Source organism: Chelonoidis abingdonii, chromosome 1 (genome assembly GCF_003597395.2).
Source record: "Chelonoidis abingdonii isolate Lonesome George chromosome 1, CheloAbing_2.0, whole genome shotgun sequence".
NCBI classification, from domain to species: domain Eukaryota; kingdom Metazoa; phylum Chordata; order Testudines; family Testudinidae; genus Chelonoidis; species Chelonoidis abingdonii.
In genome coordinates, this window is record NC_133769.1 from 227,084,574 (window position 1) to 227,107,703 (window position 23,130).

General features: G+C 41.1%; 2 protein-coding genes and 1 long non-coding RNA gene across 5 annotated transcripts in view; 2 read left to right on the top strand and 1 right to left on the bottom strand.

The window, feature by feature from the left end:
* The first annotated feature begins 11,219 nt into the window (after nucleotides 1–11,219).
* Nucleotides 11,220–23,130, top strand: part of LOC142045845 (uncharacterized) — a 43,926-nt gene continuing 32,015 nt past the window's right edge. Inside the window, exon 1 of the long non-coding RNA XR_012654743.1 lies at nucleotides 11,220–11,604. This is a non-coding gene — a long non-coding RNA (uncharacterized LOC142045845). The remainder of the gene's footprint in view (nucleotides 11,605–23,130) is intronic.
* KLHL34 (kelch like family member 34) lies at nucleotides 11,786–14,723 on the top strand. Its single transcript, XM_032781206.1, has one exon. It carries the CDS (start codon nucleotides 11,858–11,860, stop codon nucleotides 13,610–13,612), a length of 1,755 nt encoding a protein of 584 aa, XP_032637097.1. The 5' UTR covers nucleotides 11,786–11,857; the 3' UTR covers nucleotides 13,613–14,723.
* The window catches only part of CNKSR2 (connector enhancer of kinase suppressor of Ras 2), a 401,265-nt gene continuing 394,783 nt past the window's right edge, over nucleotides 16,649–23,130 (bottom strand). For all 3 annotated transcript variants that reach the window (XM_075059991.1, XM_075059987.1, XM_075059986.1), the window contains 2 exons: nucleotides 20,337–20,533; nucleotides 16,649–17,278 (listed from right to left, as the gene is read on the bottom strand). In XM_075059991.1, coding sequence (XP_074916092.1) covers nucleotides 17,063–17,278; nucleotides 20,337–20,533 — 413 coding nt within the window. In that variant the 3' untranslated portion in view covers nucleotides 16,649–17,062. The remainder of the gene's footprint in view (nucleotides 17,279–20,336; nucleotides 20,534–23,130) is intronic.

Below are 23,130 nucleotides of genomic sequence, written 5' to 3' on the forward strand. Positions count from 1 at the left end.
TTAAGACCATACTACTTCGCCTCCTTCAGTGGCCATGGAGACAATTTTTTACAGGCCTCTTATAACAGCCCTTAACCTGTTTGAAGACTCTTATCAGGTTCCCCCTCCCCATAGGCCTTCTCTTCTTGTGACAAACTGTTCCAGTTTTTTAACCTTGACTCGTAAGTAGTTTTTAAAACTTTTATTATTTGTTACTGTTCTCTGGACTCTCCAATTTCCACATTTCCTAAGTGGAACTCGACAACAGTTCTCCAGCTGGCTCACAGTGCTGCATAGAAGAGGACAGTTACCTCCTATTCTTACCTATGCACTCCTGTTAAACACACAGATGATATTATATTCTTTTAGCTAGAAGCTAGCCAGTTATTCCCATTATGTAAACTGTGAATCTGAATTTTTCCTCCTAAGTGAAGTACATTTGCACTTAATATTATTGATTCCTGTTCCCATATCTGGCTATCCTTAATAAATCTATTATCCTCGCAGGTACTTACAAATTGAAGTTTAATAGTATGTTCTAATATCTTTCCAGGTATGAAGTCAGGCTGACTGGTCTAGAATCCACGGGTCCTCTTTGTCCTGCTTTTTAAAAATAGAAATAGTAATGTTTGTTTTGGCAAGTCCTTGGAACCACCCATCTTCATGAGTGTTGAAGACAAATTGATGTTGGTTCTGAGATTACCTCAACTATTCCTTAAGTAACCATAAGAGAATTCAATCAGACCCTGCTGACTGAATACATGTAACTATCTAATATTCTTTAATGTGTTTTTCCCTAGTTGATTTGTGTTCCACTGGTGGGGAATATTAATTGTGTTAAGTATCTGGTCACTATTAACCTTTTTAATGAAAGATTGAAGCAAAATAGACATGAAACACCTCAAGCCTTATTGTTGTCCAAAATTATAGCTTTTATTTCCTTCCTTCTCCCTCATAGCTGCTGCAAAAAGTCCTAAAAAGTGTTCGGCTTTTCTGTTACACCTTCAGTCCGGGGGATGGATAAGATTTTTCCCACTATAGTGGAGATATTGCCTGTGGAACATAACTGCTCAGAGACACAATTATCAAATGGAAAGTATTTGGGAACGGGCCAATGATACAAGCCTATTGACCGGTATTGTTTGGGTTACAAAGTGTAAGCTGTTATTTCCCACTGAGCTAGAGTGGAAGTTTCCCATGAGAGAGTGTCTATCTATCGGGTTTCCATTAAAGGGGATTATCAGAATCTCAAGAAGAACAATTTTATATTAATGTCTGTATGATGGGGCAGGGAATGGATTACGTTTATGTGTTTGTAGTAGTTATCATTTTCTTTCGTTGCATTGGCAGAGTTTCTTTTGCAGAAGATGCAATACAGGGCTGGCTAATTTGGGATTTGTCATTTCTGTGGGTGGTCTGTGTTGTTTCTATATTTTGCTACTAACTTGATAGGATAGTGGAGAATTCCAAGAGTTGTAAAAGGGATGAGGTTTTAATTGAGGGCCATAGTCTGAGTGGGTCTCGAGATCTTGCTGTTCTCAAGGATCAGCACTAGCTTGTGTTTTGTATTGTGTTGCTTGTGTTTGGGGTGTGTAGTCCAATTGTTTCCGGTTTCTTTGGGTTTGAGTTCTTGGGTTCGCTTATGGAATTTGTTAGTGGTGCCTGTTCTGATTCGATTTCGTGTTTGTGCTGAATACTAGTTTGCGAGCCTACTATGTGTTCAGATCTGGTGTCGTCGGTTGACTAGCATGTCGCGGGTATGTGTGCGATAGTCTTCTTCTTATGCTATCTTATTGACGAGTTAGGTACATCTGCCAAATCCAAGGCGCTAGTTTTGTATGGGATCCTGGCAGGGGTACTTCCATGGCTTAGAGCTAGAGACAGTAACCAATGATTAAGGCTGGAACTTATAGGGATCTAGGGAGTCATGATTGTGCTATATTTGAGGGTGCGAGGCTTTTTTGTTCTAGTGATTGTTCGGGCTCAATTGGTGCGGTGTTAGACGAGCAGGTTCATTGTATGCTGCGATGGGATGTTTTCAAAGTGTCATGGTATGCGTTAGGTGCGAGGAATAAGGGTTCTCATAACTGATTTGAGTGTACAGAGAATCAGGCGTGTCAGGAGCGGAATAGGCATAGTCATGCTTGCGTTGCGCGTGGCACTAGATAGGGATAGAAGGTCTATACTATGTTGCTGTGATCTTTGCTTTGCGTTGCGTAAGTCAGTAGCGTAACCTGTAAATGGGTGCGGCCTAGCTGCGTTGTTGGGTTCTGTATATGTTATTATTTTTTTGAGGTAGGTGTGGTGTTTGCTGGTGTTAGTGTGGTGCTGAGACTCATTTAGTGGGTATTTGAGGGAGTCAATCAGGGATCTTCAGAGTTGAATGGGTTGGTGTTTTGCTAGGATCTTGACATGCTTGTGTGAGGTATCATTCTTTGGCCAGTGGTCTTTCATGATCGTCAAGTTAGGTCTATGTGGGTAGATCTAAGGGCACATAGTGATATCAGCCAAATGTGCAGCTCTATGCAGGCCTGGGTACCTATTATTTATCTCCTTAAATGCCGAGTTCTCTGGAGACTAAAGTGCAGATGCAGAATAAGATTTATTAAATCAGTGGATCTTTCTCTTATCCCATGCCTATGCAGACAATCGTAATATGTGAGAGTTAGGCAGTTGTAACCTCTCACAAGAAGCGGATCAGCCAACTAGAGGGAATAAGAGGAAGAAGTTAGTTCTTCTCTTTTCTTTTTTTTAGGGGAGTATACAACTATAAAGCGAGATTTGTTTGAGGCCTAGATTTCTTCTACATGGTATCAGAGTTAGATCTATAGCGTTGTTGTTGGAGGTTACAGTGTAGCCTAGGTCAAGCGCTCAGGTACAAAGTTACTCTTGAGGAGGAGTGTGTGTAGTCATGTTATTTTGGTTGTTGTTCTTGGGCTGACAAGAGTGACAGAGTGAACAGGTTTCTCACACGCTTTATCAGTTCAAGTGAGTATAAGCTGAAAGATTAAGGCTTATGTGTTTTTATTTGAAATGTGCCATTTGGCTGGAAGATTAATTGTACTTGTATCCTACTGAGGGTATCCCATGCTATAGCTGAAACCCCTGTACCTAATCCATTCTATGCAAAGATAATTTTTACTGTTTCTCCTTTAATTAAAAGCTTCTTGTTTAACGACCTGATGTTTTTATTCTGGGAACCCTAGGACGGGGTCTGGATGCACAGGACTTGGTGGGAAAAGGAGGAAGGGAGGAGAAAGGCAATTTCTACTCGTGCAGGATGACTTCCTCTCAGGAGAGTCAGGGAGGGGGAAGAAGAAAGGAGGAAGGTGATTTCCTCTCTGTTCGAGATTCAAGGAGTTGAATCACAGTGATCTCCAGGTAAACCCAGGGAGGGGAACCTGGGAAGGTATGGGTGGGAAAGGTTTATTTCCTGTGTACGATCCAGAGATTTGGTCTGGGAATCCCCGACAAGGGGCAAGGTTTTGGGGGGACCAGAGAGTACCAGGCACTGGAATTCCTGGTTGGTGGCAGCGCTACAGGTACTAAGCTGGTAATTGAGCTTAGAGGAATTCATGCTGGTACCCTATCTTTTGGATGCTAAGGTTCAGAGTGGGGAATTATACCATGACAGGTCTGTTAAGGATATTGCAGGAAAGTGCTGTATCTGTCCCAATCAAAAACAGAAAGTAAACATTAAGCAAAAAAGATTCTTTCCCCCAATTGTGGGAGATAGTGACTGTCTGCTCCCTGTGCAGAGGGCCAATGTCTGGCTACCTTCCAGGTGATCCGAGCCTCCAGGACCAAGTCTCTGACCCAGTTATCCATACAAACTGTTTCTAATCTCTGGTTTGTGCTTGTCGAACTATCAGTGAGGATTGCTAGCCATGCACTTGGCAACGAACCCATGCAGGCTGGCCCTGTATACAATGCACATCATGAGTGCCTTTGCTACAATCAAGCCTAATCTTATTTCATCATGCATCATTAAAAAAATAATCTCTTTACTTGTGAGAATTGCCTTGCACATCGTTCATTCTTCCTCGCAAGCATCTCCACCGTTCATTTCAGCTGGGTTTCACCCAGTCTATAAAATTTATGTTCTATTTCCTTACCAGTGACATCACTGCCTAAAATTATTCAAACCTGCATGTGTGTTTGTAAATTAAATATGTACGGCACAGCTGTGCATTCTCCCTTCACTACTCACTCCCAGGGCAACTAAGCTTTTGTTATGGATTTAAACAGCAACGTGAAGATGATGGTGAAGTATGTAACTCCAGGAATTCTTAAAAACTTCCATTTCCATGTCAGCAGTTGTGAGTTCGGATCATGGTAACAGATTCAGCCTGTTTAATAACATTGCATTATGCCACTGCCTCCTTTTTCTGAAGAAGGAAAAATTCTGTGGCTTAGGGAGTGCTGGAATGATTTTGAATTAGGTGAGCTGGAGAGGATTTAATTCTAGCCATCTGATATTAAACACATCTTGATCTCAGAGAGACCTCCGTAGTGTCCATTGCACTCTGTAAATATTGTTAGCACTACCTGAATCACTTTTTTGATAGAGGAAACCATCATTTGTGTTCTTTCCTCTGTGGTCTCAGGGCATTGGGTGTTCCTTGCCCTCTCTTTTCTGTCCATGTAAAAGCAATAGGTTAAATTGGAAGTAACCTCATTACATAGGCCACCCCAGCATTGTGGATCATATGTGCATCCCAAAGCCAACTGGTGTTGTACTTTAGCAAGCTACTAGAGGCTTGTCAAGGGTAGCTGGTCCCCAGTGACAGACTGAGGCCAGCACCCTGGACCAGGGCAGATGAGTCCAACCAAGCTATTAGAGAGGGCTGGGCTGTACCTGGGCCATAAAGAGCTGCAAATGAGCAGCTGTGGGAGAGAGCCACAGTGCAAGGGAGCAAATGCTGGTGATGGGTCCCTGGAGCAAGAGGCCAGATGCTCAGGGAAGCAGCCAAGTTGACTAAAACTGGGAAGCTGCCAGCAGCAGGAGTGACAGAGATACCTAGGAGGGGTGGCCCTGAACCCCGAGGGAACAGAATTAAGTTAAAAGACAGTTTTCACTCTGTTTACTTGCTGGTTTGAAGACAACAAACCTCCTTGAACAAGACTGGGTATGTGGCAGCACTGTGCTTTGGAACTGGGGAGAAGCCTAGCCCAGTAACAAGACTGAATAGTGCCACATGTTCTTAGGGTGACCAGACAGCAAATGTGAAAAATTGGGATGGGGGTGAGGGGTAATAGGAGCCTATATAAGAAAAAGACCCCAGAATCGGGACTGTCCGTATAAAATCGGGACATCTGGTCACCCTACATGTTCTAGCCCAGGGAGCAGGAATTGTCAAGTTAGTTGTCTGTGCATGATGGCTCTGTGGTAGCATGGCATTCTTGCTTTCTAATCACAAGTGGACAATCAATAAAGTAGTTTTAATTTAGGGCTCAGTCTGGTTTCTGCTAAGTCAGTTGCAAAGCTCCCATTCTGTCTGATTCAGCCCAGAAGCTGGCCAGACCCAGGTGACCCTTGATGCTGGAACACCCACCTGAAGCCTGCAGTTCCCCCATCCCCTGCTGGAACCCCAGCACAGCCTCCAAAGTGGGTAGCATTGGCTGGAGAGGGGGATGGTCAGGGGGCATACTGATTCAGAGCAACTCTTGGGCCTCTTGGGGGCATGAGGCTGCTCTGGGCACCAGATCACAAGGGAAAACTTTCCCCAGCTGAGCTCCTGGGAGAAAGCCCCAGCATAACCACCACCTCTCAATTCCTGGTGCTCCAAGGAGCAAATTGTAATAGGTCTCTATCAAATATTCTACACATTATTTTCTATCTGCTTGTCCTCATTATTCTTTAGTAGTTCATGTGGTAGCAACAGTCCAAATACCCAAATACATGCCCATCCCACAGCAATCACTGACATGTAAACCCTGTTTAAAAACTTTCCCAGCCTGCTTTTTATTCAGTGAGAAACAAATATTTAATCCATTGAGCGAGCAATAAACATGCTAATTAAATCTGTGCTCCTGGGAGACAAACAAAAGAGCACCTGAAAGAGAGAAGAGGAAGGAGAAGAATGTGAGATATAACTTCACAGGCTGGACCAGCAACTAAAAGAAATTTTCTTAAAGTGATGATGTCACGGGTGTGCAGCTCAAAAATCAGCATATTTTTCCTTCTAATCTCTTTTTAGTGTCAGTGTAATACCTACCACACGTAACATTTTGTAGGTAAAATCCTGCCCATGGCACCTCTTTGTAATGCCTGTTTTACTGTGAACTACTTGTCACCGATGATCCCAGTTTTACTTGTGTAACTTTGTACACCGTTTTTTCTCTTTTCTGTGCCCTTTCCTTAAAAAATAATGGAAACATTTATAAAGGTAATAGAAATATTTGCTAACTTGTAGTCTGTTAAAGCTATTTGATGACGTTGGACAAAGCTTTGCAATGTATGATATTTCCCAGCTTTTCAATGGAAAAAAATAATTGCAAAAGTGAAAGCCCAAAAGTTTTACACAACCCATTCTTATCTGTTTTGTACGACCCATTCTCATCTGGGGCCAGGTCTACACTGCGACTTTAAATCGGTTTCATGGCCGATACACTGATTTAACGCTGTATCCGTTCACACGACGTCGTCATTAATATCGAGTTAAACGGCTCCTTAAATCGATTTCGGAACTCCTCCCAAACGAGAGGAGTAGCGAGAGGAGTAGTGCTAAATTGCTAAATTCCGATAGTGATAACTCGGATAGGGTTCGTGTAGACGGAAATCGACGTTATGCCTCCGGGCGGCATCCCAGAGTGCAGCACTGACCGCTCTGGACAGCAATCTGAAACTCGGATGCAGCGGGCAGGTAAACAGTGAAAGCCCCGCCGAACTTTGAATTTACATTTCCGCTGCCCAGCGTGAGCTCTGACAGCACGGCTGGCGATGCAGTCTGAAATCGAAAAGAGCTCCAGCATAGACCGTACGGAGATTCTAGGTTGATCGCGTATGGGAGACATCTGTTGTATCCAGCCGTTAAAGAACACGAAATGCCGAAGCGTGTTGATAAAAAACTCCAGGATACACAGCGCTGCGTGACAAGCGTAACGGAAGCCAGAGATCCAAATGGACGCTCATGAAGGGAGGAGGGGGTACTCGGACGTCCAGCTATCCACAGTCCACAGCAGTGCAGAGTGAAAGTGAAGGAGCTTAGACAGGGCTACCAGAAAGCCAGAGAAGCAAACGGAGGTCAGGTCTAGCCGAAAACATGCCGCTCTATGCGAACTACATGCAATATTGGGGTAGCGCTACCAGTTGCCCCACCCCTGTCCGTGGATTCAGCTTTGGATTGGAAATATCAGTGTTTCTGATGATGTAGCCGAGGGGACAGATGGAAGGAAGGAGGATCGAAGATGACCGGTTGTTGAGAGCACACAGGCAGTCCGTAAACCCCAACAGCCAGGATCTTTTTGAGACCCAGAGATTCAGTCCCTGCGCTCCAAGCGACAAGCCAGACAGTGAAGCCATGGAATGCGACCTCGGTAGTGTCCTTCATTCTGTATCAAACACGGATTAAAACAGAGTGTTCTTTTAGATCGCATTGACACAGGGCTTTCTGCTGCAGTCGCAGCCCATTACTGTTACAGCGAAAATTTCGTTACATGTCTGGCGGATGGAGCGAAAATCCTCCAAAATTACATCCCATGAATCGATCGTGGAGGACATCAAGAAAGGGCTTTGATTATTGAGAACATTTTGCCAATGCCGCCTTCACCCATTCCCCGCCTAGTCAGGTACTTTTCAACGCCATGCATTTTGCAAGACATTTTGGTACTGCAGGCATTGAAGCTATTGCACTGAAGCATGCAGAAAACAAACGATGCTTCCTGCGTGGTATTCTCGGAGAGAGATATCATCCATTTGTTACTTGTTAAAAACAGGAATGTAAATAGGGGCAACATGGCGTAGTTTGCTACTGCCAGACGGGGGGATGAGGAGGTGCGACGAGTTCTCAGCGTCTGGCAGCAGGATCTTCCAGCTACCAGCAACGCGCTGCCGGGGGGTCAAGCAGGTGTGATCACTAGCATGGATCGTATAATAGGAGCCCATGGCTGTGTGGTGCATTGAAAGAGGAAGTTTGGCTTTTGCAGGTCCTACTTAAAACACCGTCGAGCAAGCGCATACATATGAGTCACCTGCTCTGGACATGAACGCGGAGAGTCACTTTTAAAGCCATTCCTCCCAGCATGTTGGATGTAACGGTATTGCCGTACCAGCGTAGTGTGTCCGTGTCGCCCGAAGCACCATGCTCACAAGCACATGATATTGTCACGATACATATAATTGCGACCGTTGTATAGAGATCTAACACTGTGCTCCTGTAAGTGGTAGTTCTATGTGAAGGACGTACATCATTGCTCTGAAAGGTATCTTTCCACATTACTTATCTCTCTCGGCAAACAATCGATTTCGTGATCCCACTGTGGACGCGCTAAACCGATTTTATTAGATCTGTTTTGTAATATCGGTTTAAGCTAATTCGAAATAATCGTGCAGTGTAGACGTATCCTGGCATTTCCAAGGTAATGAAGGCTTTTTGCTACTTCCATATAACTGTGAGGTTTTATTCTAGACCATCTCCATTTTAGATAGAAAATATGCTAAAAGTCTCTGTCAAGTAGCTTCACTAAATCTAATGGATGCATATAGTTTTAAAAAAAAGTTGGATAGTTCAATTACATATAATTTACTTGGGAAACCAATTTTAACCTAACTTTAAAGGCTATCTAGTGATTCTGGTAAAAGCAATGGGTTTGATCTGCCAACCAACCAAAGAGAAAAGTTCCTTACTTTGAAATAAAAAATATTATAACCTCTCATTATTTTCAACCAAAAAACTTTACAGTTTGGCATGATGATATTGCTCTTACAACACAACACTTTGAAGAAGGACTCAAGGAAAGATTTAATTTTATTTCAACTCCTCGTTATAAAAATAAACCACCCCAATGTTGAGGTCTTTCTGTAATTAATTAAATGACCAGTCAGACAAATAAATGCCCCAGACAAGTATTTCTACCAGCTAAGTGGCCATTAAAATGAACCAAATTCTGCTCTCATTCACTTCAGATTTACACGGGCATAACCTAGGGCTGCTCTGCATGCAACTATTGCAACAGTTTAGCTGAAATTGGTTTTAAATCAGTTTAATTAAACCCATGTGGACACACTTCAATAAATTTACAACTGGCATGTATCAATTCAGCTTAAGTCAGAGTTTGTCTATACACAGTTACACCAGTTGTAGGGATGATGTTAAATAGATTTAGTTACATCAGCACAACTGTGTGTGTGGACACATAGTTTAAAATTGGCATACAGCAGTTTAGCCTGCATCTATCATTTACACTATATATTTACAGTAGGTACTACTACCCTTATAATTTAAAAATGTAAGGTAAACCAATATAAGCCAGCTTGCATTAACATCAGAGTGTCAACACAGAAAGCTGTACCGGTTTAATTAAGTAGGTTAACATTACCCTTATAGTTAAGCTAGTGCAACCCTGTCTGTAAACCAAGCCTCAGTTACTGATTGGAGTTAAACCAGTGCAGCTTTTGTGTATAGAGAAGCCCCATTTTGTTCAGCTGCAGTTACATCTGATTTCCTGGTTACAGTGACAGAATGGATCAGCTACAGTTTCGAGAGTCTTTTAAGCAGCCTGGGTCTGATTGCACCCTTGTATCATCTACATCATGTACAAAACAAAAGCAAAGGAAGTGTCACCATGAAAATGAGGAATGTAGCATTTAACATCCACTCTGAACCCACAGAGTGACTGACTGCACAAGTTTGGTGGCATTGGTGAATCATTTCATCTTTAGTTGGTGCAAAAAAGAGAGGGAACAGGCCAATCAAATTACTTGACCTAAATCATGGAATATTGCTTAATTTCCTCTTAAATGTTTTAAAATTTCCTCCCAGGGATGCAGGAAGCTTATATAAGAAAAAATGTCTCTTTCTCACCCACTGGCCAGTCTGTGTTAGTTTCATCTAGTTAGCAACACAGATTATTATTTCAATAAGACCCTGATTTATGGTCTCTAATATAAACAGAAAGTGGGTCTATGCAGAAAAATCATTTCTAAAATGCTATAGCAATGAACATGCACATTTAAAAAAAAAGTCAGAGGACACCCTATATAATTCTGATGCATGATCAAGTCACTCAGCCTCTGTTTTATCTACTGCAGCTGGTAATCATCTTCATCCCTATTACTGAGGTTTTACTTAGCAGTAAAGGAACACTGTGAAAACAAATCCTCCTAGAAAAAACAGTCCAATCAGCTGTGAAATTCTACCAGTGTACAGAGGACGAATAAAAATTATATTATGTAGCCACTCGAATGCTGAGGAACTTTACCTGTGGATGACAGCAAAGGACAACTGCAGGACTTTGCCCTTGCCCCAGAGTCTGTTGGTCTACAATGCAACAGGATGCTCTGGCATTTTATCAACTCTGTCACTTAGCAAGTCTTGAGTGTTTGGAAGGAAGGGTGTCAAAAGGAAGACTCCAGACTGTTGTCAGGTCACTGTATTTCAGAGCCTGCACCCAGGGCTACTCAAAGCAAGCTAAAGCCTCAAGAGACCAAGATATGTAGCCCATCCACACCTCCTTTCCATGGTGGGAATTAGATCCCAGAAGGCGTAGGTGAGAAATCAGATAATCCTCCTTTATTTGTACTTAATTAGAACAAACTCAAAGTGGAAAAGCTAATATAGTCAGCTATGGACTATCCACAGAAGTTCAGGGATTTGTTTCTAGCTGGTGATAGATGCCAATTCTCTCTCCTCTACAAACAGAGTTCAGTTTACTATGACATAACATGGGATCTATTTTTGTCACCACTTTATACAAATGTGTTACTCTCCTGATTTCCATTCAGGTCATTCAATGACAGATGCTTTGGCTCAGGCTGTTCATAAAACTACTAGATTCTTTCCCCTCCCTCTGCTTCTCCCCACCCCCCTCCTCAGTTCAACTCTTGGACAGCTATGACACAGAGCTTGTGTTTGCATTCTATTCTGGTAGGTGTGAGTTATGGTGATACCATTTAAACCAAAGGGTTCAGAAATGCATGTCAAATTAAACCAGTGACTAATCATGGAATTTTGCCTCTCTTTCTGCCTCCAGGCACAAGATTTATATGAACAGAAATCCCCTTTGCTCTACTCCCTGGGTGCTGATTTGATCTTCCGCCCAGATTTCCTAACATAGTGAGAGCAGATCACCAAACGTGGTCTGTTGTCCCACAGTCACTGAGATCTAAACTTATCTAAGTTTGAAATACAAACAAGGCTCAGACAGAAAAAGCAACGGCAAACGTTCTCCTCATCACTTCCCCACCTCATCTGTTTCTGCTCAACGCCATGCACTGTCAGCCGCAGACAAGCTCTTTGATTAGCCTGCAGAGAAAGGAGCGTGAGAGACGTCTGAGCCGACGCAAAATTCCATGTGTAAAGACTGTCATCTAGCTCCCACATCTGTCACATGATGGCCAGCCAAGCAGTAGCTCCCCGCAACTGTGGACTTTCCATCCTTCTGCATGAAATGGAAGCAAGAAAAGTAAGCATCCCAAGGCTGATACTAGGTTCAACTGTTTTCTCATTGAATGAATGCATTTAATTCACTGCAAATGTACTAAGCTAGCCCGCTAGGCTGGGAGAGCCTGATTTTCTTGGTTGGGCTTTTCTTGAATAGATGGAGGCTCTGATGGGCATTCTTACAAAGGGACCTACAAGTTGATTTGTGCAACCGTTCTAATTGGTCGTTGCATATTAATTTTAATAAATTAGCTTAAAGCATTGTATTATGCACTATGAGTTACTTCCTGGCCTATTGCAAAGCACACTGCAGTACTGTGCTCTCCCAGTACCAAATGCTTAGAGCTGAAGGCTTGATGTGTGATATTTTACTGAAGGTGAAGGAAAATGAGTTTCCTGCACACAAGTCCCTGCTGGCCTGCTCCAGTGATTATTTCAGAGCTATGTTCAAAAGCTACACAAAAGAATCCAAAGCCAGTGTCATTCATCTACAAGTCATTTCACCTACTGGTCTCCAGCATGTCCTGGATTTCATTTATACCTCCTGGTTGCCCCTTTCTTTTGAGAATCTGGAGGACACCCTGGAAGCTGCCAGTTACTTGCAAGTGACTGAGGCTATTGGCCTGTGCAATCAGTACTTGGTTAACAACCTGACCCTGGAAAACTGCTGTTTTTCTGCCAACATTGCCACCAAGTTCTATCTTCCAGATGCTTTGTTGGCGACAGAAAAATACATCATCAGTAATCTCTGGAAACTTTTGGATTTGCATTTCATGGAGCTGCTCTTACTGAACTTCAGATCGTTGATGGCAGTGGTAGAATCCCCTGACGTCCCTATGGTGAACGAATCCTGCCTCCTGAATCTAGTGCTCATCTGGCTGAAGCATGATAAATCCAGGTTGATTCACAGAAGCAACCTACTAGAACATATAAGATTTGGTCTCATCCCAGTGGAAGATCTGAGAAAAGTCTACACTCAGTCAGAAGTGTCTCTCACGACACCTATTAAATGCTTGATCATAAAAGCAATAAACTACCATTCGCTAGTTTTTAAACAGCCCATCCTGCAGGATAAGTACAGCACCCTGAGAAACCAGCAAACGCGCATCATCCTGCTAGGAGGAGGGACTTCCAATGAGGGACTGGTCAGCGATGTGATGGCCTTTGATGTTTACAATCACAAATGGAGAACTCTAACGCAGGTGCAAGACAGAGTACAGAATCACTGCATGTGTGTGATTGGAAACTACCTGTATGTGCTGGGTGGGGAAACAGCAGATTTGCAAAGTGACACGAAAAACACCAGCTTGTCAGTTACAAACAAGGTCCATCGTTATGACCCAAGATTTAACAAGTGGATCCAAATCACAGAAATGCTTGAAAAGAGATGCCAATTTTCTTGTTGCATCCTAGACAACAAGATCTTTGCAATTGGTGGAAGAGGCGAGACCGGATCACTGCATTCATCTGTTGAAGTCTACAACATTAGCAGAGACAGATGGACAAAGGCTACAGAATTGCCATGCAAGATGCATGGCCATGCCAGTACAGTTTGCAAGAACACGATCTACATCTCAGGTGGCAAATACACAGATCAAACCAACACAAGTAAGGATGTGTTCTCTTTGAGCAGCTTAGAAGGACAGTGGAGAAAGCAAGCCTCCATGAGCATTGCTCGATTTGGACACCAGATGGCAACGATCAGAGAGGCCATCTTCACATTTTTAGGACTGTATGAACCATTCTCTGAAATAGAAAGGTATGACCCTGCCCCAAACCAGTGGACTCGATTAAGGCCATTGGTCTATGACCGATTTTGCTATGGTCTGGCTGTGGTAGAGGAAACGGCACTTCTCATTGGGGGAAAGAAATGGCAAGACTCCCAGGAGGTACCTACCCAAGATGTGGTGGGTTATGATATAGATAATGACTGCTGGGAAGAGATTTGCAAACTTCCCTTCCCTTGGTATGGATTGCAGTGTGCAGTGCTACAACTCTCAGAATTGGCAGAAACTAAGGACATCCAATAATAGTGGAGCCAAACTTCTCAGTCAACGCTTCCAACGGCTGAAGAACAGGACAGCAGGGCAGCCCCACAGGAAAAAAGATAATTGCAACTGCACTAAATGTAACAGAGTTGAGGTTTTGCTTTAGTGAACACCTGACACAGAGCGTATGGACAGGAAATCAGGCACCAGCATGGGAAAAATGTGCTGTGATTTGTATAGCTGAAGGTAGGTTTTGCCAAGGGCAGATATGTCAAGTAGCACATCCTGAAAGGCTGTGTCGAGGAATTCCAATGCTGTACTTCCTTGGAAGCATTTAATAGCTGTCTAAAGTCAGATTTTGCAAGGGTTAAAAATGTAATCTCTATTTTTTTTAATTAAAGGTAATTTCCCCAGATGGTAAGTGGTATTGAATTTTATACTATGGCTAAGCAAAATGAAAGGGTAATATATAAAGATCAGAAAATTGTTGCTTGTAATAGCTTTAGTAAGTAACATTTAGAGGATGGTATTATTTGAGTAAATAGCTAAGTGAGCATGCCTTAGCTAATCAGCAAGAAATTACTGCATGGAGAAGAGGGATTGGATAAAATGTAGCCTTAATTACAGTTATATATTAAACCACTGATTGTTTGATATAGGAACTGAACCGAGAGGGAAAGCGACCTTTCTGTGAAATAGCTTTTGTTATGGCATGCCCTCCAGGGTGGGGCTTTCAAGTGTGCTCTGTACTGGCACGGTACATATTTGCTGTATCAAAACCGCACATTAACTGAGGCAGCCAGTTCTGAATGAATATAATTATTATAAGGTACTGTGGAACATGCAACAATAGTTGCTATATCCAGCTACTTAAGTGAGTACATCCTGCATACTGTGCCTGCCACATGATGATCAAGATGATGGTGAAATTCTTTTTAACTGTTGAGCCAATACATGAGAGGGAAATGAAGTAATAAAAGCTTGACTTTTATCAAGGACTAACAAGCAAAGAAAGTTAACTTGACTCTTTTGAAATTCTGTATTAAATGTCTGGCTATTCCAGAGAAAGCAATTGCTTCACTTCATGTTGGCAATGCTGACAGAGTAATAGGGAATGGGTTGGGAGGACATTTTAAGGCACTGTAAAATGCAGTTATGTGACTAGATTCCAGAGTGTGATTAAAGATTTTATTTACTCAAAACAAATTTCATAAATATTCATTTAAAAGCTAAATTTATTTTAGTTCATCTTGCACTGTTCCCTTTCTAGCCTGAAAGTTAATACAGTAAAAACATATCTGTCCAAGAGCACTTAGTATTCTATTAAGAGAAGGCAGCACAACGAATGGGACAAATGTTCTCCTCTCTTTCATGCTAGACTTAAATTGTAATGTTTAATTTTCACCTTTTACAGCAATCAAGCTGACTTTTCTAAAGTAAAGTGCAGGCAGAATAGCAGTTGCATAGCAACGGATCTACATTGTCTAAACTGCCTTAGTTTCAACAAAGAATCAGCTACGTGATGTGCATATACATCCATCAGATATAAAGAATTTTTATATGAATATATTTACTTTTGGTCCAGTAAAACAATAACAAGAGTGTAAATGCTTGGAACAATAGTACAATTCATTTCAGGTCAAGCATTTTTTTGTTATGAGAAATATACAAAACCTCACAAATTTAATATACAAGTCAGTACCCATGCAGTAAATAAATGTCCAGTTTATACCAACAGATTCTTCTAAATGATACAAATATTACATTGGATTCAGAATTCCATACAAACATTAATACATGATTCGTCAGCCATGTTGACTTGAATCAGAATTATTTCAAATGGGCTGCAGAAAGGCCACGCCTCTGTACAATTGTGCAAAATCTGCAAAACATTTGCAATCCAAAATGCAATTAAAAAAATCTGAGAACACATAAACAGAGAGACACTCCTCCTTTCTTGCCTTCATCCCAACAGGAAAGATAACTACTAGTAAGTATCCGAGCTCTTAAAGTTTAAGTACATTCACTGAGCTGTACAGGCAATAGTCTAAAGCTGGTTCAGTGAACAACACATGTTAAGGACTACTAATGGGTGCTTTTCCATTTGCCATGAGTATATCAAACCATGTCATGACTCTTAATTTCTGCAGCAAAATATTTAAAAGCAGCACAAATATTTTGTCATGCTCTGTTCACTTTTCATAAACAATAAGCTGTAAAGGATAAATACAGGACATGATTCAGGATTTTCATCCTCCATGCCCATTCCAGGGCATGTGCACAAGTCTAAGTAAATGCTTCATTCCTGTTCCCTGGGTTGTTTCACATGTAGCTGAAATCTTATGTAAGTTTAAAACATTTTAATTGGTTTGTGAACTCAACAGAAGCTGGAGATATCCTTTCCTCTTCAAAAGCAAAACAGAGGCTTTTTAGTTGTCACTAGTTTTTCAGATTATATTCTTGACCTTGTTAATATCACATTTTTCCTGCATACAAAATGTTGAATTTAACAAGTTAGGAAACAAGTAGGAGATTAGCTGAAAAATCCTATTTACTCCCTCTCTGCCATGTGGGAGTTGACAAAGTATTTCAGATTGAAAGCAGTATGTTAGAATCCTTTTCTTTAGCTACCTTTTTTAGATGAGTTAAACATCCTTAACAAGCATGATCGAAGTCTGATTGCTGTCATTGCAAAAAGCTGCACATAAACCTGATACCATCAGTGCGAAAGCAATCATATTATTAATAATAAAGAATCAACGATAAAATTAAGGGGGGATAACATACAATTTGGTCTTAATTAAAAATACAAACAAAGAAAAGAAACTCATTTGCACTGATGATAAACCTGTACTATAGGTCTCTTACAAACCAGCTTTAAAAGCATGTGATCGTTAATACCTGAACTTTTGACACTTGAACGTGTGTCAGTGATTTTTTTGTTTGTCCTTATTTCTTTATCTAATTCTTGTCTGTTTTCATCAAAACTCAGTGATAATCAGTGCTTTACCTTGTTGTCTGTCACTTAAGAAAATTCCTAGAGTTTTTCATTAAATATAAAAAAAGTTTTATTTTCAACATAATCAAAATAATACCTGAACTCCAAAAATGAAATGCAACACTGGAATTATATAGTATAAAATTATATTTTTGAAGAGATCAACTGACCTTCAGTCACAAAACCTTGATCCTCTAGAGCTTTCATTTTGAAGCTCGCTATCTTCCAAAATTTATTTTTTTAAATATATTTTTATTTATTAAAAACCATGTTCATTTGTTTTGCACAAGCTAAACACAAGCTGAGCATTGGTAGCATAAAAATATACAAATTCCCGTTAAAGACAATGGGATCATGGACCATGTAAGGTTTACTTCACACAGCTTAGTAACATTAAAATATAATTTACCAGACCTCCCACATATTGATAGAAAAGCTACTTTTGCACTGAGTAAAGGATTGGAATGTAGCAAATTGGACAAAAAAGAAGACACTTATACATGCGTTTCAATGTATGAATGGGTGTGTGCTAAAGAGGCTATAAGTGCATCTACTTCAGAAGAGCCATTTACAGGGTCCCTTGGGTTACTGTTTTGACAAATATCCAAGAAGAGATCAAGGTACATTTGTTTCCATTCTTGAAAGTCTTTAGATGTCAAATCTGGATTATCGAGAACCTTATCTATAATGGCTACCTCTCCTTCTCTGGCCTGCAAAAGAAAAAAGAACAGAGAGCGATAAATTACTAGCAAGAGTATCTCAGATAAATGATGAGCAACTTAACAAAAGGGCAAGCACATGGAAGCCACAAAGGCATTAGAAAGAGGGGGGCATAGTGAGCCATTGATTTTAAGCCTCTTGGGGTCTATTTAAAAATGTCATACATAGGTCAGGGTGTTGGACATCACTTGGGTTGCAGAGCTTCCCTTCTTATTACCCCTTGATCTGTTATGTAAAAACAAAACCCTTGCTATTTACTGTTAGCTGCTTTAGTTTCTAAGAAAATGTTTCACACTGTAAAGTGCCATCTGTTGACTTTTCTTGATTTCATAAAGAACACTGTGTTAGTGTGTGGGATGCAAATAGATGGCCTGACATCAATCAGTATAGGGAGGCTTTTCAGCTGTGCTCCTCACCGTGACATCTGAAAAATTAATAAATAATATATGGAGATGTACCTGTCTCACAGAGCTGGAAGGGACCCTGAAAGGTTATTGAGTCCAGCCCCCAGTCTTCACTAGCAGGACCAAGTACTAATTTTGCCCCAGATCCTTAAGTGGCCCCCTCAAGGGCTGAACTCACACCCCTGGGTCTAGCAGGCCAATGCGCAAACCGCTGAACTATCTATCCCTTCCCCTCAAGGATGTTTTAATTAGATAACTGCTCTTCATTAAAGATCATAACTGCATCTAGTAGGCCCAATACTCTGGCCCAGTGCAACTTCCTCCCACGGTAAAGGATATGTCTACACTGATTCGCAGCATGGGTAGACAGGCTTGTGACAGATTGAGATAAGCAACCCTGCTAAAGATAGCAATGTAGACCTTGCACCACTGGTGGTGGCTCAGTCTAGCTGCCTGAGTTCAGATCCAGGGGTATAGGCAGGCTGGGCTTGAGCAGCTAGACTAAGCCACAACAGCCACACTGCTATATTTAGCATGCTAGGTGGAGCTGAGCTAGCATGAGTCTGCCTACTGGCTCTGGGAATCACACCTCCCAGCTGCAGTGTAGACATACCCATAGAGGCCAGAACCTAGCTGGATCTCCCTCGCAAGTTTAGAGCCAGAATAGCCTGCTTGTACCCTATTCTCCTGCTGTCTGAGGTGCACATGGGTGCAGAAGGTGTGTGGCTGCTCTGTGCTATGCTCTTAACAATCCCTGGCTGGTGAAGATCTCTTGAGGGATCATAGCCAGCAGGTGTAGATCAGAGCAGGCTTCAGGCTCCCTTGCAGTCACTTCCGTCTACTGCAACCAAGGGCAGCTGGATGCAACAGCATCAAGCCTTAATAATACAATTATCACTGAGGTTTACAGCACGAGGCCTTCCCTGTAGTAGTGATCTGTTCATCAACAACTTCTCCTGTACTGTTTATTCCTACAGGAAGCCTCATGGTCCCCATGGCTAATTTATCTGTTCCATGATAACTGTATACATATGCTAAACCTTCCATCCATTTTGGTGAGGGTGATGGATGTAGTTAAAAAATCCAGCCAGTTCTGTCTTTGACCTGATACACTTGGAAGAGTTTGGTACCAAGAAGTAGTGCATTTAAAATATTACTAACATGTATAAAGCAATCTTCATGTTCAGAGTGCTTTGCAAAAAATAGCTTATTAATGTTCCCCAGAGCAGTCACATATTCATTTTGGAGATAGGCAAACTAAGGCAAAGCTGAGATTAGAACATAGGTACTCCTGCTTTTCAGACCTGTGCTCATATTACCGCACTGTGCTTCCCAGGTGCTGTATTAATAAATCCTGAGTATTCTGTACCTCCTTACTACTAGTCAGTGAGCCTGCACGTTCCAGGAGGAAGGTCAGTCTTGTGATTAAGGCACAGGACAGGAAGTAGAAAAAATTTGGTTCTGCTTCTGGCACTTTCCCAGACTTTCTGTGAGAGACTCTGGGAGTCATTTGAAAGCCTTACTTTCCCCTGTAGGTCCTGATTCTGCAAAGTGTTATGTATATGTTTAACCTTACATACTCTGAGTAGTGCTATTCCCTTCATTGGGACGACACTCACAGTGAGTAAAGTTAAGCCTCTGTGTAAGTCTTTGCAGGATCAGGGCCGTATAGAATGGAGATAGTACCGTTTAAGTGCCTCTCAGGGGACTGGAAGACTTAATTCATTAATGTATGTAAAGCACTCTGAGACGAAAGCTGCTACCAAAGGCCAATGTATTTAGTATCTAGTGGCTTAAAATGTACTAAGTTAAATTTAATATAGATAACTAGGCCTCAAGGAAGATCCAGCGTAAGAGTATCTATTGCTTACTATGCTTTAAAGGAACATCCCTGGTGTTATAATCTGGAATAGCACGCACTGTGATAACTTGGGGTATCAGAGGGGTAGCTGTGTTAGTGCATCTGACGAAGTGGGTATTCACCCACGAAAGCTCATGCTCCAATATGGCTGTTACTCTGTAAGGCGCCACCGGACTCTTTGCTGCTTTGTGATAACTTTGTGATGATGAAGGGGCTAGAAAGGTGCTTAAAACTTCAAAATACAAATGCACTGTCTTAAATGTAGGGCCATTATTACAATATTTGTGTGTATCATTACGGCCATTTATGTCATAAATCTTTGTACCATCTTCAGGCAGAAAACAAATGTTCAGTTCTTTTCTAGACAAGCTTAATAATCATAGAGCAGCAACATTGTAAATAAAACGGCCACTTTCCAAACCATTGACTTTAATGAAGCTTACTCTCTGCTAATGATATAGCATGTTTATCTTGGTAAATAAAAATGTCTTGGGAAAAAAGGGGGATTAATACCTCTTCTGAACATTTCAGATCAAACCATGTTTAACTAGGTAGGGGAGGAGCTCACAGAGATTGTATCTATTGAGAAATAAAACAGATTTCTCCCCCCCCCCCCCCAAGACACTTGCCCTCGGCTTTGAGAACAGCATTTTCCCATGTCTCTCTTTTGTTCTTTTCACATACAAGATTCAGACTGCTGTCCAGCTGAGTACAGTTAATCTTTGAATATAATATAAGAAGATTGACTCTTTGGTGGGATTTCCCCACCCACTATTATCTCACCTTTAAAGTGCTTTTCAGAATTCGCAGTTGGTGCAGTTTTTCATTGACTACTGGATCGCTACATCTTTTTATAAAAAACTTCTTGTACTCCAGCTTGGAGGAAATCCGGTATTCTCCTAAAGGCGACAGACTGGCCTGCTCCAAGGCTCTGTACAAATCTTGCAAGGAGTCTGCTGGTTTTTCTTCTACTGTTTCAGCTTAAAAAAACCAGAAAAAAAAAAAAAACCAAGAGAAAGGAACAGTGTATAATTAACATGGTTATTAAAAACCCATAAAAGCCTCCCTAAAAGCAGTATTTTTAACAAACCCAGAAAGGGATCATTTCACATATAGGGAGAGTATTCCACATCTGCCAAAATCCATCCCCCCCAAAAACGTATTGCAAGTCAAACACTGCCTAAAGCTATTTTTCTCTCTAATTATTGCTTAAGTAAATCACTTCTAGATACGGTACTTTTCAAGAGAAACAAAAGCAAAACTTTTGACAATACAAAGCTTTCTACAAAGCAGGAAAAAAAGATTACAGGGTATAAATTTACTGTCATAATAGACACTCTAATTACAATTAACCATAATAGTAAATTCATAAGCTATTACAAGAAATGGGAGCAATAGGAGCAGCCTACCAAATGAGAAGGAACTTCAGGTGAGAGATCCGACTGAAAAATAATCAGGGGAAGGAGGTTTAACATTGTCTTGCTGTTTTTTTCCCCTTTAGGGGATACAGAAAGGATCTCAAAAACGAAGTAAAAATGTGTTGCAGTTCAGGAGGTGGCATTTCCCCTAGGATTTGGGGTGGAGGGAAACTTTCTGTTTTGCTTCTTCAACTGACATTACATTTTCTCTCTCTTTTGTCCCTATTCCTGCACATGTGAAAAAGTAATGTATGGAGTCACCTGTACTATCCTTTGCGCTACAGTAATTTCTAGAGGTTCAGCTTAAATTGGGGCCCTGTTGTGCTAGGAACTGTACAAAGAGTAAGAGACAGTACGTGACTGCACTTGTAGTCTAAGTAGGCCCGACACAAATGGGTAGGAGAAAGGATGAGCTATTAATTTTGCCTCACTGATTCTCCTACACATATTGTTTTTTTTTTTAAAAAGATTGCCTGTGAAAGCACTAAAAGATAAGATGGCATTAGAGAGAGGAGACCTCATTTCTTCCCCGTCAGTAGTGCATGTTTTCCCACCCGAACCTAACCTGCCAATCTCCTCAACCAGCTTCGGAAAGAACCACTTGTCGGAGTGAGATGGTCATTCAGACTTAAACACATGCCTGACTTTAAGCACACAAGTTAAGTGTCTTAAATGTGAGCACTCACATGCTTAAGTACCCTGCTGAACTGGGGCTTCAGTCTTCATGTATACTCAGACATTAGCTTTTCTACCAACACTACGGACAAGGATGCTAACTGGTGCTAATGGTGACAGCAGCTTTCTGGAGGGTAGAGACATGCCAACCACAAACTGGACTGAGATCAACTACTCATTTCACAGAGGCCAAACAAACATCACACAGTATAGTAACTACTCACCTGGGTCAGTTTCAAACAGGGAAGCTAGAGAGAAAAAAACTGTCTCCCAGAATAATACTTACATTTATATAACGCCTTACATGCGCAAAGAACTTTACAATCATTAATAGCAGCAGAAATCCTCAAAGACATGCAGTCCTTTGACTCTTCTGTACATTTCTTTAATCTAATAGTAATTTGTAAAGCACACATTTTGTTTTAATTGTCCTATACATGAGGAAGGATTACAGCTCTTCAGCTCAGAGAGAGGTTGTGGCTTTGAAAAGAGCCTTTGGGTTGTTGCATGTTTTTCCCCTAGACCCTCTTATTATATAATATGCTGCTGGGGGACAGTCACTGATTTAATCACATATGTATGTAGGCAACATTTAAAGACAAATCAAAATGACAAGATGCATCATCTTTTCTGTTCTAAAAACTGTTATTGTTAAAATAAAAGGAAAAGACTAAATAAGTGAATACACTGGCTAAAATCCTTTGTGTTCTTGATTTTTCTTGCTTTTTTAGAAATGTCACTAGGCTGCAATTTTCAAATTTCCATGAGACATTATAATGAATAGGAACATTAGTATGGTCCATGTATTCATGTTTGTTTGCATCTTCCAATGTGTAACTCTATCGATCTAAGGTGCTATCTTAATGGTATCTGAGTGATTTACAAAGAAATCTCAATAAAGCTAGCTAAATCTGACTGCAGATTATTTTGTCTATTTCTCCCTTCCTTTTATCCCTTGTTATATAAAAAGTGTATCTTTCTTGAGTCTCTTTCCTCCAGCGACAATTTTTGTTTCATATGACCATGCTTTCTCCTCATGGGTGGTTAGTAGTTATTATGGGAAAACTATGCTGAAGAGATGAGTTTTTATAATTTAGCCTGAAGCTGTCCAGATTCAATGGGATGTTAATCTCTTGTGGCAGGGTGTTCTATGGTCTGGGGCAAGCCACTAAGAAATCTTTCAACCCTATCATGCATTTCACAAGTTACTGAAAATCCCAGTGTTCCAGATGAGCAAGTAAGAGGCAGTCCTCGAAACAGTTTAGGCTTAACCCATTTAGGGTTTTGAATAAGAAGAGCAGTACCTTAAATTCACCTGTAACTCTGCAGTTCCAAAAAGCACAGGTGAAGTATTTGCATCAGCCTGTATTACTAAATAGTCAATCTGCCACTGTCAACATCAACTGAAGTTCTTCAGGGCTGTCACATTCATGCTAAGAAAAAGAATCATGCGGTAATTGAACCCAGAAGCCATCAATGAATCT

Excerpts from the sequence above, each read along its gene's own strand:
- KLHL34 (XM_032781206.1), top strand. The coding sequence starts at position 11,858 with ATGAGTTACTTCCTGGCCTATTGCAAAGCACACTGCAGTACTGTGCTC.